This window comes from Bacillus rossius, chromosome 7, assembly GCF_032445375.1.
Source record: "Bacillus rossius redtenbacheri isolate Brsri chromosome 7, Brsri_v3, whole genome shotgun sequence".
In the NCBI taxonomy this organism is placed as follows: domain Eukaryota; kingdom Metazoa; phylum Arthropoda; class Insecta; order Phasmatodea; family Bacillidae; genus Bacillus; species Bacillus rossius.
The window spans coordinates 66816476-66832068 of record NC_086335.1 but is presented as its reverse complement, the minus strand read 5'-3'; the positions used below and the strand labels follow the sequence as shown (position 1 = coordinate 66832068).

Here is a 15593-nt window from a genome sequence, read left to right as displayed (position 1 = left end):
TGTAATTTTTTTTTTTAATAATTTATTTTTTATTGAAATATTTTTATCCTCATTTATAACCAGGGCCGGTGTAAGGTAAATTGGCGCCCTAGGCGAAAAACCTTAGTGACCCTCCCCCCCTCCCTCTGTAGTACACCACAAAAAAAATTATCCTTGCCTCAAAATACATCACATAAGCCTAATATTTTGTCAACAATCAAATGTAAGCAGGCTTGTGCTTTTTCTTTCTTTTTTTCTTAGTACAAATAATAAACAGGTCACTGTGGACTTTAAATAATTACTTATATTAATATAAACATTCCAAACTGTTACAAAAATCCATTTTCATCTAGTTTCAATAATCGTTAAACATATTATATCAGCTGTTATGTGTCGTGCTGCGCCGCCCCCAGCTACTTGGCGCCCTGGGCGGTTGCCTAGTTCGCCTATATGGACGCGCCGTCCCTGTTTATAACAATAGTAACTAAATAATAGTATGTATGCTACCCACTAGCTTACTTGCAACCATTAGCCTGCCATTTCAATCCAGCTCAGAAGAAATATACCTATATATATATATATATATATATATATATATATATATTTTTTTTTTTTTTTTTCACTGCCAAGCTCATTAAGATATTCGTATATACTTGGCTTTAGTCCAGATAATTGTCATTTGTACCCAAATTTAAAATAAAAATAATGTTTTATAGTATGCTGTTTCTTTCTTAATTTAGGTTATTCAAAAGTATTGTCAAAATTTAATTCGAATTTGAGTCGATCAATGTGTTGTTTAAGTAACACAATTTATAACTGAAAAAATCGTGTATCTGTATCAAACAGAATTAAGTTTAATGCTACTTGTTATTAATAAATTAAGTATGAATACAAATGGCATTTTGTCAACCGCCCGTCGATTGTGGTGATAAATTGGGTCCTTCTACCTGACCTTGCATACAACAAATATGGAGTTATTGGTAAGAATATTTATCACATGATATTTTGCTCAGATCTTCTGTGATATTTATTTATTACGTAACAAAGCCTATATATATATATATATATATATATATATATATATATATAGTGTTATAGGTTTTTTTTAGTACATATGCAAACAATGTATACAAACAAGTATAGCAGGGATAATTTCAGTATGCAAATATTTGAAAACACATGTAATGCTACGGTATCGTTTATCTAAGATTTTAGAATTACCATTTACTAAATTTTTCTCTTGTAGGAAAATTTCCATTGGAAATTTCACCCAGCCAAAACCAACACTTCCACGAAAATTGCTAGCATAGTGCTAAAACCTTCTTAGAACCTTCCACAATAGCACCTATGACAGCCAGCATTAAATCATCCAATAAAACTTCAATAGTCTAAAATGATAATGAGAAGCATTTTGTTGTAAATGTTGTGTTCTATCCGGCTGCCGCTGAAACTATGTTGTGGTTGCAGCAGGACGATCTGGGGTTCGATCACCAAACAGATGTGTTTCATTTGCCAAGTTTAGGGGATTGGTACTCCAGAGAAGTAACTGTCATCATTAATTGGAAGACACTCATTTATTCCTCACTTTAATCCACTAACTACATTATGGTTACAGGACATCTACATGACACGTCTGCCTTCAGTCAGGCCCAGTCCTCTAGTGTCCTCCCTAGCCCTGCCCTGCCTCCTTTTGGCGACCACTCGCAACCAAGCAAAGTCCAGAGAGGCGCCTCCAGTCGCGAGGCCGGCCTTTTCTCGAAGCTCCCATGGTTACACCCTTTCGTTTGCAAATGGCATCCAACAAGTACACATGTTTATCGATGTGGCTGATGATGTGTGGTTCCTTGATGTCAGCACACTTCGAGCAAGGTTTGTACATACATCCTTATGCACACCAGCCCGCCGACTACGTGTGTGCTCATCCACGTGAATCACTACAAACTAAGTTTTATACCTTGAATTTACAAAATTATAATAAGTCATACAATTTTACAATAAAAGAGATAATAAAGTGGTTTCCTAGTTCCTAGTTACCGCACCGGGATTCGAGCTGCTACTCCTGGTTACAACAGCAGGATTTTTAAAGAGGGTGACTAGAGTTATTATTATGGAGCTAACATCTGTAGGTATGTGAGAAAGGAACGTTTTGCACGAACACTGAACAAATAGGTATATGTGAAGAAGCTGATATATTAATAATGATGGCTATGGGCCATGGATTCCTGGTCCTTCCTATTCAGACTGGAAGGACATAATTTTTAATTAAAGGCCCATCTACAACAGTCTGAACCTGAGGGCAATCCGTTTCCTTATCCGAATGTGTATGACACAATGACCTAGATATATATAGACTGCTTATCACCCTGCTTTCAGCGCCAATTGCTGCTGTCGACGGAATACTGGGGAACTACAATCCGAGCGAGAGAGACAGGGAGATTATTTGACAGAATGGTGGGCAAAACATAGCTGTAAAAGCATTGATTCAAGATGCAAGTTGCTAGTAAATTCCCTAAAAATGTAGGTTTTTTGCACTTTTATAGTTTTTGCGCATAATACTTTGATGTCCCCCGGCCTATGGTCCCTAAGTTCCTGTTGTGAACTATCCCGTTTTGCCTGCGTAGCTCCAGTCGGAGGGGGAGTAGAGTTCAGGCCGACGTGGCCGGAACCGTGAAGTATGGGACAAGGAGGGGTTTTTACGTTGGGTGAAGGAATAGTGGGCGGTATCAAGGAGAAGATGATATTGTTCGTTTCACGAGCTCCTTTATTCCGTGAAGAATCCTGCCACAGCCTGGCCGGCACGTCGTGGAACGGGCGTCCTCCCTGCCACAACCCGGACTCCCGGAAATAAACTAGAACGAAGCAGGATACGACCCGTCTGACGGCGAAAGCAGCCCCGTAGCGAATCGTCCCGGTTACGAAAGTTCAACAGTCCTACGTAGCACGTATGCACCCCGTCTATGTATGCGGAAGTAGTTTAGTATCGTAATGTACTGACTCGGAGAAATCGGTAGCACAACGAATCTCGACACAGTGCAGCTCGACTGTGGAGGCAATCCCGTACTCAGAGTGAATAACGTTACTGTGCTACGCGCGTCCCGAGCGGAGCGGAGCGAGCCCACGTCTGGTCTGCTCCGAGTCTGGTGAGCAACTCCCCTTCTCCACCCGCCTGCGCGCCGAGCGCGCGGGCCGCGGAAGAGAGGAGGGGAAATCGGCCGGCGTGGGAGAGGCCCGTCTCGCGGTGCGCCAGGCTGCGATTACATTACTAACATAGCCCTTAAAATAATCACAGAATTATTAAACGACATGACAAGTAATTAATTAATAAAACGAGAATACAAATTAATTAATGAATTACAGATTAATGACAAGCGAAGTATTTGTACAACATTTATACACACGATTCAAGACGTGAGAGTTCTGTTACGTTACACATATATACACTCGTGGAGGCTCGTGATCACTTACTTAAAACATGTACATGAAAAGCATAACTATTTACACACAATGACGTCTACTGACATGCCAGGGCGCACGCGGGTGCGTCCCTGATCGTAGCACTTCACAGACAGTGCACTGGGGGACAAACCTCCCTTAGGCCCACGTCGGTGGACAGGTACAGCCTCTACATCTGGGAGGGTACGACGACTGTCGTCAACTTAAAGATGGAACGAGTGAAATATAATTTTAAATGCAGTTTCATCGTAGTGCGATGTGTAATTACGACATTAAATGCGATAGAAAATAGCTAACCCTTCTTCGACCCAACGTTTGTGACCAATATGTAGATCAGTTATATATGTATTTCGGGTAGGTAATTTGATACAGTACATGGAATTTATCTCATCACTAAGTACTATTAAGTATTAATTTAAAATAATCGACTGTAATGGAATAAATGACCACTTTTAAATGATTTGTGTGTGTTTGTTATTTGTGTTATTTGTTATCTGTTCATTCATCACGTTATTTTATATAATGAACATAATTCATACCGTAATTTTAAATAATTAACTTAGTGCACTGCCACTTTTCTGCTGTCAATGTACGTCGTCTGCTAACAAAGCACAGTTTGCCCACCATTCTGTCAAATTCAATTGGAATCAAAGATGGCCTCCTACTAGCAGTCTATATATCTCTAGGTCGTTGGTATGACATCACATTTTCGCACGGAAAACTGACCAGTCTACAACTGCGATGTTCGATGTCCGAATCCAATGATTTGTAAAGTAGTCACTAAAGTGCAGTAAATATAGAGCAGCAAAGTAGGTGTGTTAGGATTTTTTTGTTTATTGTTTGCTTGCATTTTAAATGAGAATGCAGCTTAGTTTGGAGTATTAATTTAACATGTGAAAGTTATAAGCTGACGTTGTCTGACCGAAGGCCACCCTAAAGCCCGACCTGCAACCGCCAGTATCCATCCCAGCTAACGGAACGCATCCCTAGCCATGGCCTACCCGAGTCAGGCGAGCATCGGAGCAACAGGTAGAATCAAGGACCATGCCCTAATTAACTAGCCACCTCGACCCCAGTTCATTAGAAAGCAGACACAAATTAATAGTATCGCCACTTTTTATTAAAGACCCCGCCCAAGGGAAGTGCGACGTAGGAGTGCCCGGGTCACTCACATGTGAATTTACGTTAATACATTTCTGAGTGTTTCCCTTGCGGCCTTCAGCCTAAATTAATTAGAGTATTGTGTATCGTAATTATGACCTCCCCATTTTTGTGTATAACTCGCTACTGGAGCAGTCAACAAGTTACAAACAGTCTCTGGTGTGACTCATGTTATTCAAACTTAATTTATGTAAACTTGATGAATCTAATTCTTAGAGAGTATCCGCAAATTAGGCTAATCTTTATTATTTAATGTATGAATTTAGAGCTACTTTCAATCTCTTGTTAATTAAATAATTTCCGAATAACGGGACTTTAGAAACTTTGGCGCGAGAGAACGCTGAGGCCTCCCGTCGCGCCAAGGGCAAACGCCAGTATCGAGCGACTCATGGACCGGTGCGGACGTGCGTCCCATGGGGAGTCTTCATCTCTTGTCTCTACTGAAATTCACTACTGGTAATTATAGTAATTATTTAAATCCTTTTCGTGCTTAATTTCCCCGTGCGCACCCGGTCCTTTTTTACGGTGTAGGGCCTAACCCAGCCACTTAAGTAAAAACTCCCCGCACAAAGCATTACGCGGGGCAGATCAGTATACGGCATGGGCCGACTCCCGCCACCAATGACTTTTGGATAATCGCCGAGTGCACAGGCTCCGGCAACAGCGACGCATAAGACTTGTGATTAATTTAACTGCGAACCGCATTCCACACAGGTGGACCCAGGTACAGCCACTTTTGCAATTTTCGGGATTGGCTGCCTCCAATCGACCTCCCCCGTGACTTCGACTGGCATGAGGGTTTAAGACTAGTGATGACGCGTCAGAGCATCCAGTGTTATTTTAATGTACTTTCGTAGGGTAATTCAATGTGCATCGTGTAATGTAAACTGTAACTGTTCGAACCAATTAAACGTCCACTCTGCACACTCCGTGCGCGACGTGTTACCGACAGTACAAAACTGAATCCGTGTGTGTTATTGTGTGAACCTCCCTAATTCAGCCAGGAATCAGCGTGTTATGTCAATAGCCAGGGACACCTCCAACCGTGACCACCGCTGACAGTCCTAGCGGGCCACACAGGGGCATTCGCACCCAACGACCCAACTTTTGGTTAGACACAGAGCTAGCCTGGTGCCCTCCGGGTTACACTTTCATTAAAAAACCAGCCTTCCCGCTAGGAACCATGCCCGGACTCGAACACGAGAACCCGGACGACGACAAAGCGTTCAATAATATTTTGTTACTAGACAGTTGTAAGGTGCCTAAGGCCCTGTTGAAAAATGATGAATATAACAAACAATTTAATATACACAAAATATTAATTAAAAAATAAATTTATTTTAATATTTTGCGAATGAAAATTATTTATCTCATATTAATATATATATATATATATATATATATTAAAAAATATTTGACAAATAATTGTTTTTAATGTAGAACCTCTTGAAAAACTACATTTCGTGTGAATTGTTTCATTCGTCCGTTATTGTTTTATAAATATGCTTTAAAATCTGTAAAAGAGTTTTTCACGCTTCCTAGGGTTCACTCCGGCAAGATATTTTAGGACGTTGAAATTGGCATCTACCTGCTTCATAGTTTAAGCCAAATCCATAAGTCCAGACTCGGACTCTCTCCTTAATAAGATTTCAACTCTAAATTTTTCTGGTAGAGCAGGTTGCCATTTTTTTTAATTGGGTCGTTAGGTAGGTATTTAAACGAAAAAAACTTGACGGTTTTAAACTGTAACTTTTTTTACAGCCAGTCGTAATACATGAGCGAGGTACTCTCTCACCACTTCAACTTAACTATGAAATATGGGAAAATTTTAAGGCATTTGTACAGATTAGGCATTTACCAAGTACCCAAACGAATAAAAAAATAATATTTTGGGGAAAAAAATTTAAAAATTCAAACGGAATTATGGATATCATATTTTTTATGAAACGCCCATTATCACAATGTAAAAGATGGATTCAACTATTACTAGCGCTGTTAGTTTATAGGCTGCCGGGAGCTTCACTAAGCTGACGGGATACGCCTAGGATAGGAAGTTACCAGATCTATCTTTATGAACATGTACTCTACGTATAATTTCTTTGGCCTGCAGGTCATACACATTGTTATCAACATCTATGCTATTCACATTCCTGTCATTTAATTATGTTTTGTTGTTTTTTTTGGGGTTAGTGACTTCGTAATTTAAATTTTAATTTAACTTCATCACTCTTCCACAATAACAAAAATGTAAGTAGTCTAGAATTTGTATTTGTATTCTATTCGTAGTACAGATAATGGATGAGAAAGTAGAATGCCTAGTGTAGTGAGACTTTTTGGAAGACTATTGAAAGAAAGCAGTAGGATGGGCCGAGAATCATTTTCTACAAGAAAAATTAATGTGTGGCGGCAGTCGGGGAGAAATACTTGGCAAAAGAAAGGATTGAATTTTAATTGTGGAAGGAGCTTTTCCCAGCAAAGTTATCGTGATTTAAGCTGTTTTGAAAAAAATAAAATTAATCATAAAGTGGGAAATTTCTTACATCACGGCTTTCCCTCAAAATAAAAATAAAATTATGAAAATATCATTTTGCAACTTTAGAGACGTCTGTATTGAACTTGAAAACAGCTTTAATAAATCCCTACTAGTTTCTGAGAAATCACAGTTTTTATTTCACATTTCAATACCTGTGCATTGCAGCTGCCCGTCATTTATTGGTTACCTGGGTTGGTTAATGTTTTTGTTCGGATGAACTTTATTGATATATTGATAATGTTCGATTAGGTAAGGTGAGCTGCATTAAAAATACTTTCAAACATGGTGGACAGTTTGGGTTAGTACAGCTACGCTAAAAAAAAAACTAAAATGCTTCTATGGTCACTTAGGAATTACCAATTTAAGATGTGGCTATCCTGGCCTAACTAACTTGTTACATGATTTCACAAAATTTGTAACGTTACGTAATAGTTTGTTACTAGCCGATGTGATTGATTCTAAACTACTTCAAATGAAATGTCAAAAAAAAAAACTTTATTGATTCTATGGCATTTGGACAAATAACCAACAACAGAAAATATAAACATTAATGTTTCCCTACAACTGCAATACACCATCATATTAACTACTTTTATTATAAAACAATACCTCCATTGACTAAAGTTCTCCAAAATATACACAGAAACCCATATGGGTAAACAATAAAAGGCCGTGGCACCTTCCATCCACAGGTATTGTAATATAAGTTGAAAGTTTGATTTCTCATGAAATATTATGTATTTAACACCTTTTTTTAGAGTGTATAGTTAAGGCAATAAAGTATGTGGACAAACTTAGGTAAAACCACATGCATTGAAATGACACCTTAAAAATTTACTAAGTAGACGTGTCATCTTAAAAAAAAAAACATCTAAGGAAAGTATATATTTTTTTAATCTATATTTGGAAGTACAGATGCAGAGGCCAAATACATTGTGCACTATGAAAAGCATGTGACATGTATTTGTCTACCTCTGTGCTGAAATTTCTTATGTCAGTCGGTCTTGTTCTAGGAGGTCGAAAAGTGGCTTGTTTGGGTGTGCAGAGTGCGACGTGGGAATGCGCTCCACGCCGAAGTGAAAAGTCCCAGCGTGCAGCTCTGCTTCCTACTAGAGAAAGACCTCGGTAAGTTATTTATTTTTTAGAGCAAATATTCTCGGAACTAAACTACTATTGCCAAAAAAAAAAAAAACTTACAATTTTTCTGATTACTTACAGTTGAAATAAAAAATTTTGAATCTTAAAATAATTTTTATTTTACTTAGAATTATTTGTTAAATATTCATATGCCCTTTTTCTAAATAGGCTTTATCCTAAATAGACCTTTACAATTTTTAGTAATGAACTGTGGGTTTTTATACTTAGTCACTATTTTTGTGTTCCAAAGGGCAGGCTTTGGAAACATGTTTTATTTTATAATTCACACACATGAGTCTGATTACGCTTTTGTCTGTGACATCAGTTAAGTTACAGGATTTAATTTTGTTGCACCTGTTAATGTTGACATCCATAGCTATATTTTAAAAGAGCTAAACCATCCACAGCAAGATTTAAATTTTTTAATATATAAGTATTCTGTGTGAAATATCACATTTTCATGGTCACTGATACAATGGCGTAGACAATTATTATTTATGGCTGCAGTTTGTTACGTAAATAAGAAATTCCTTGAAGAGATGACATTTCCTGTATAATCCAAACAATAAATTGTACATGCATTCCTAATGTTAATGCACGGGTGCATACCAAATAATTACATTTGCGATTTGGTTATAAAATCAACCAAAAATTACTTTCGTTTACCATTTGGCTATGAAGCAACTGGTGAAACAGCTGGTGAGGTCATATGACTAGGTAGTGTTAGCAGTGATCTGTTACGTTAGTAAGGAGACAAGAGCTCATGGAGTCTCGTTCTGGAAATCTTGTGGCTTGCAGTAGCCTTGGATTGAACCAAATACTACAAATGCCAATTCTGGTATTAAAATTTAACTGCTGAGCCATCTGTGAATATTATTCTATTATATAATTTAAATTCTTCTCTCTTCCACCTTTTCTACGGATAAAGCACTTTGCCTAATGTGCCTTAAAATATTTTCCAGGTCTGTGTTCTTCATGGTTCATTATCCATAATCTAGTTCTTAATTTGTAGTGTAGATTAGTCCATGCGTGCTTATCCAATAATTTCTGATTCATGTTCAGCACAGCAGTGTGGACAGTTGTGTTCCGCTGTCGCAGGTAAGCGCGCGGGCGATGGCCGGGGACTGCCGGAACTGCGCCGCCGGCATGCTTCCCCCCACCCCGCTGGGGCTGGACGCACTGTACTCGCTGTGCCGGAGCGTCTACCCCGACCAGGACAACCCCCTGCAGGTGACGGCGCTGCTCAAGTACTGGCTGGGCGGACCGGACCCCCTGGACTACATCAGCATGTACGGGAACCCCGGGGCGCCGGAGCGCGGCGTCCCCTCGCACTGGCACTACGTCAGCTATGGCCTGTCCGACCTCCACGGGGACGGCCGGGTTCACGACGTGTCGGGGCCCGACGGGCCCAGCGGCTTCGGCTTCGAACTCACCTTCCGGCTGCGGCGCGAGCCGGGGGAGTCGGCCCCGCCCACCTGGCCGGCCGCCGTCATGCAGGCGCTCGCCAAGTACGTGTTCCGGTCGGGCAACGTGCTGCGCGCGGGCGACCACGTGTCGTGGCACTGCGCGCTGGACGGCAGCGAGTCCCGCATACAGCACATGCTCATGGCCGAGGACCCCCAGCTGGGGGCCGCCGGCACGCCCTTCGGCACCGTCCACTTCGTGCAGATCGTGGGCGTCTGCACGGAGGAGCTGAGGGCGGCCCAGCACTGGAACGGCTCCGGCGTGCTGGAGATCCTCAGGAGGCTCCCGGATGCCGGGGGCCCATGGCTCATCACGGACCTGCGTCGAGGCGAGAGCATGCTCGAGGCGGACCCCGCCGCCCGGGAGGAGGTCGTCCGCGGCATCGAGACGGAGGGCTCGAACCTCAGCGGAGTCAGCGGCCGGTGTTCCTGGACCCGGCTGGACGGAGAGCCCGGGTTCACCCGACCGTCGGACGACGGGGGGCTGCTGCGGGAGGGCCCCCCGACCCGGCCGGACGCTTCCGACCTGCCGCAGATATCGCAGCAGGACTCCCAGCAGATCAAGACCGCCCTCAGGAAGGGCTTGCTGAACACCAAGCCGGTACTGCCACCGATCGGGAAGCTGCAAGACGTGAATGAGAACGAAGACGATCGCGTCAAGAAGGAAACGCCGGACGAAAGTGTCTGCAGCAACCCGGAAGCGTTGGACTCCACGGAACTGTCGGTCACCAAAAACTTCGAAGGCCTGCACCTGACCTTCAACCTGGAGTCCGGCAGCTTGCTGCCGCTCGCGATAAAGGGTCGCGTGAAGCACGGCCGCCACTTCACCTTCCAGTCCGTGCTGGGGGACACGGCGATAACCTTGGTGGCGTCGGGCGTGACGGGCGCGCTGGTGAGTCCCGAGCACCCCTACGTGGCGCGCGGCAGCTGGCTGCAGGTGCTGGTGCCGGACGATCTGGCCGAGCAGATGGCCGGCAGCTTCGAGCGGCTCGGGGGCTTCGAGGACCTCGGCGCCCAGGCGTCCCCGCTCGACCTGCCCACGGTGTTCTTCTGGCCGGACCACAACCTCAGGGTCACCATCCTCGAAGACAAGCTATGAGAGTTTCTTCCACCCATTATTTATGTTACGAGCTGGTGTTACACTGTATAAGAACTTTCTCAAGGGTCGCTGGTAGACTATGTGAATCAAAGAGTGTATCAAAAATTTATTTTACGTGTGCTGGAAGAAATAAAAAAATAATTTAATTTTTCTATAGTAATAATATATTAAGATTACTAACTTTTTATTGCTTGCTTGCTTGGTTGGGTTAGACTTTTTCATTTCAGTAATACTGAAAAAGGATGTCACATGATATACCTGGTCCTGGAAGTAACGCTGTAATTCTTTCCAGGAAAGAGCGCTAATCAAAAAAAAAATTTTCCCCATAAAAGTGCATCTCAATCAAAATTAATACGTTTTCTGATCAGGTAATTGTGTCTGCACTACCATTTCAGTTCAGACACTGTTTCTGTTAATATTATTTTCCAGTACAAATATATGTCTAATTATATTGGAAGTGAATTGAAATAAATGTTAAGTGCATTTTGAGTGTGAACAAACTAAAATTTAACATAATTAATTCATTTATCACTTTGTTTACATAATATTGCTGGAGGTATAGCATTCCTAAGTAGGTGATAACAACATTTCTGAGTTACAAAATAATAATGTTATTAATTCAGTTCTAATAAGAACTAAAAAAAAGCATAAACATAAGGTTTTCTATTATTAGAAAGATTATTGAAACTTTTGGCCTAATTCCCAGCTCTGTTTATTAAACGTGTCTGCCATTATTTACCGCTAGTGCATTTGCCACTGGCACATCCTAGAAGGTGCGAGGTAAACTATCCCTGAAAGCTTCTAGCTTTACTCTTTAGAGATGCTGCTGACGTAACGAGATGGCATAAAATATTCTTTGGCTGAACACCAACTGGTTGTGCCTTGTCACCAGCTGGTTGTGCCTTGTCACCAACTGTTTGTGCCTTGTCACCAACTGGTTGTGCCTTGTCACCAACTGTTTGTGCCTTGTCACCAACTGGTTGTGCCTTGTCACCAACTGGTTGTGCCTTGTCACCAACTGGTTGTGCCTTGTCACCAACTGGTTGTGCCTTGTCACCAATTGGGTGAGCCTTGCCACCTAATGGACGTGCATGTGCACATGGAAAATAAAATTCACGTGAAAGAAAACAGTGCTACTTCAAATCTATGACCACACTACTTCCATTCATGTCATAATTTATTGGCGTCGTTACTTAAAAAAACACTCTAATCAAACTGCATTTCTTCAAGGGACAGGTGTACTCTAATGAAACAGAACCCAATATTGTATAAACAAAATTTATATTTCCTCAAAATAATTAAAAGTGCAATCTTAAACAGTGTAATACCAGCTGAAGTGTATGAGTGTAATGTTATGTATTCTGTATATTTTTGTAGTTCCTTTGCAGAACAGTCTTTTCTTGGTTTACTTTTATACGTCCATACAATGAGGTGTTTTATACCTTTGTAGGATACAAATTTTTAAGTTTTCTGTACACAACCAATGTAACTTTAGTTGCTGTGAGACTATCTATACAAGTCCACTTATTTATGTATATGTATTACATGTTTAGAAAGCTTTAAAGTTATACTTTTAATTCGAAGGGTATGATATAAAGTTTGTTTTATGAACTTTCTCACACTTCAGTATTTTTGCACCAAAAATATTATCCAGCAGAGTTTTTTTTTTTTTTTTTTTTTTTTTTTTTTTTTTTTTTTTTTTTTTTTTTTTTTTTTTTACCACAAAATGTAACAAACATAATTGCTCAAAGTGAATGTGCCTTGTGATTTTTAGAAAGTTTTACATGGCAGCTGTGCATAGGAGTGGTTGGTTTTGGGTTGAATCACTTCCCAGCGAAGCCAGGTAGTTGTGTTTCTGATCCAATCAGATTGCAAATCTAGACTATGTTTTTCTCAGAAACTCAACTGACTTTTTATTTTTAAAGTTGTTCTTTCTGTAGTCTTTAACCATTATGTAAATAAAGCTTACTTCATTTATGTAATTTCAGGATGTGTTGAACCTAGTTCTTTAATTGGTAGGACAGCTAACCTTTAGTCAATCAATAGCCATTCATATTTAAAAAAAAAAATTGTGTGTGAATTTCATTTTCTAGTTTTGTCCGTATGGACTAGGAAGAAGTTTAATTGCACATATGTAGAATCACGCCATTTTGTAATGCCAATGTGTGTTGGCATTGGTTATGGCTGTTGTTTTAATTTTTTTTTGCTAGATTATGGTCACGATGACTGAGTGGTCGCATCACTCGCCTCCCACCTTGACTGGGTCGATCTTGGTTTTTTCACAAGTGGGAAATGTAGTGGGCGTTGCTGTGGTCAGCTGGTTTACTCAGGGTACTACTGTTTCCACCCGCCAATTCATTCCATCATTGCTCATTAGCATCTCGTCACCTTTCACCATCTCTCAATGGCCTTGCTCCCGACAAGAAGTTCAGTTCGATACGTTTTATTTTGCTTGATTGTGGCAAGCGCTGCTATGTACAGCCAAGGCAGTCACTTCGTTTGTGTTACTCGAATAGTGATTATTTCAACCACAGCTCTGCCTTGCCGTAAGATAGGGTTCCACATGTCGGATAACCCTCGGAAACAAAAACTGAAAATAACTTGGTATTATGCAGCATGGTTCTCCTCTTTGCAGTACAAAATCCTGTTTTATTGCAATGAACGATAATTGCCAGAGGTAGCTGAATTGCATGTTTTATCTATTTAACTAAGGGCATGTGTACCATTTTAGCTCATTATTTATTACATATTTGAAACAAATGAAAACTGTAAGCCTTTGAAGTTTTTAAAAAAAAAAAAAAATTGTTAAACATTTCGACCGCATAGTAAAAAGAAAATTTTTCTGAAAGAAATTCTTATTGAATTTAAACTTGAAAAGTTTGAGTCCAGTGATCCATTTACGTAGTCTTATTCTTAGTCACCTATGCTGTGGTGTTTGGACTTGTACATCTAATTATACAAAAAAATATGTGACCTTTTTTTTTGTTTCGTTTCTTGTAATTTATTTATTTAATAAGTATAAAAGCTGAATATTATGTTCATATAAATATTAAATACTTGCCTGAAAGGTGATGTACTTTCTTAACATGTAAAACCGTATCTTGGCGCATGTGTGGGTTGTGAGTAGTCAGGGCAGTTAAGAATCTCATACGGGTACTGACTGGGTGCGTGGGTGACACAGGTACTTTTTTTTTTGTTATCGTAAATCTTAAATAGAATTTTTGATGCAGGACGAACTGATTGTATTCCATCTACGTATTGGACTGGTGTGACAACGAAGTCAGGTTGTCACACAAAAATCTTGTAGCTGCCTGCGTTATTCTCTAGCGATTGCAGTTACCCGCTGCTCTGCCTCGAATCTCCCAGCCTTCCTCGAGGAGAGACCAGCCCTTTTCTCTCTCGGTTCTCAGGGGGGACATGGGTCTGTGGGAATGATGATGGATATTTATCTAGCAAGTAAGAGTTTTTTTCTGGCAGTTATTTGTGATAATGCAGTCAATTCTTTGTAGTAAGAGCAGATTTCAACCATAAAAAATCATTTCATAATGTATTTTTACTAGAGTTTGTTATTTAGGTACTTTTTATTCTTTTCCTCTTTCAAAAAAAATTACTTATTTAATAGGGAATTCACATTAATTGTGGAAATTCTTGGTTAAAATAGTCAGATTTTCTCTAGGTTATAGTCTCGTGTTTTACACTGCAATTAGGTTCCTTGTGTGTGAACTTTAGTAAAATGTTAATTTTTTTGGTGCTTGTTGTCATTATTTTAGGTTAGCTGTTTCCTTCTCTGGAGGCATTGTAAAGAGACAGTATTTCATTTTGTAATGGAGTAGTTTATATTTATGAGTATGAAACGTAAGATGCAAGAGTATTTATCGGCAACACTTAGAGTACAGTTTTTGAGCTACTGACCCAACTTACGCCTGAATTAAATTTTAATTGTTTTTTCTTAGAAACAGACCATGAAATTTCAAGTCTAAATTGATGATTACTGTATGTGGTTATGTAAGTCCATTTGTTGAATAACAGTTGCATGATTTCATGTATTAACTAGAAACTGTACTACATGTTTGTATTACAATTTTGGCCAGGTAAATAAATTCCTACCAATTTAACTCTTGTTTTGTAGTTTGTATTCCTGAAATATAAGCTGCCCCCACAGTTACTGACTTCCTTCGCAAGACAAAAATATTGTTCAGCTTACGTGTGTCAATGGATGCTACATCTACTGGGAAGAACGATGATATCTGGGATTCTGAGTATTTGAGTTTTTTTAGATAAAATATTGTAGCCATTGAGCATTTTTAAAAGAATTCTTTATTATTTTGAAAATATGTAAATTTAAAGGCAGTATCATTTCATCTAGATGTTTCATTATGATTTATATAAACATATTTGAATGGTTTAGTATTTATTCCCTATTGGTCTATGCTTACATCAAACCAGGGTTGCAACAACTAAATTTCCAAAAGGGGGGGGGGGGGGGGCAATATACCTTTTTATAAAGAATCATCGATCCCCGCTATTGAAGCGGTGGGTCCGGGGGTCCTCCCCTGGAGAAAATTTGTATTTCAAGGTGGAAAATGGTGCTATTTAAGCAGTTTTATTATCTAAACATTGATTACACAGCACTTTCTTTGCCCCTATTTGCACCCATTTCAAGGTTTCGGATGGAAAGGGGGGGGGGCAAAATACCCTTGTTCCCCCCCCCTGTTGTTGCGCCCCTGTGTGATAGGTTAGGTAAGTAAAGAAGGTTCTTGTTAGCCTA

At 40.1% G+C, this 15593-nt stretch overlaps 1 protein-coding gene across 2 annotated transcripts; it reads left to right on the top strand.

The window, feature by feature from the left end:
* Positions 1-6712: 6712 nt before the first annotated feature.
* LOC134534258 (suppressor of fused homolog) lies at positions 6713-14940 on the top strand. Of its 2 annotated transcripts, none has more exons than XM_063372549.1 (3): positions 6713-6840; positions 8140-8251; positions 9362-14940. In XM_063372549.1, exon 3 carries the CDS (start codon positions 9377-9379, stop codon positions 10823-10825), a length of 1449 nt encoding a protein of 482 aa, XP_063228619.1. In that variant the 5' UTR covers positions 6713-6840; positions 8140-8251; positions 9362-9376; the 3' UTR covers positions 10826-14940. The 2 variants fall into 2 exon arrangements, with proteins under 2 accessions (XP_063228619.1, XP_063228621.1); XM_063372551.1 differs by having other exon boundaries at positions 6727-6840; positions 8172-8251.
* Positions 14941-15593: the final 653 nt, after the last annotated feature.

What these genes read in the sequence shown, in the direction of transcription:
- LOC134534258 (XM_063372549.1), top strand. Translation starts at nt 9,377, where the DNA reads ATGGCCGGGGACTGCCGGAACTGCGCCGCCGGCATGCTTCCCCCCACC.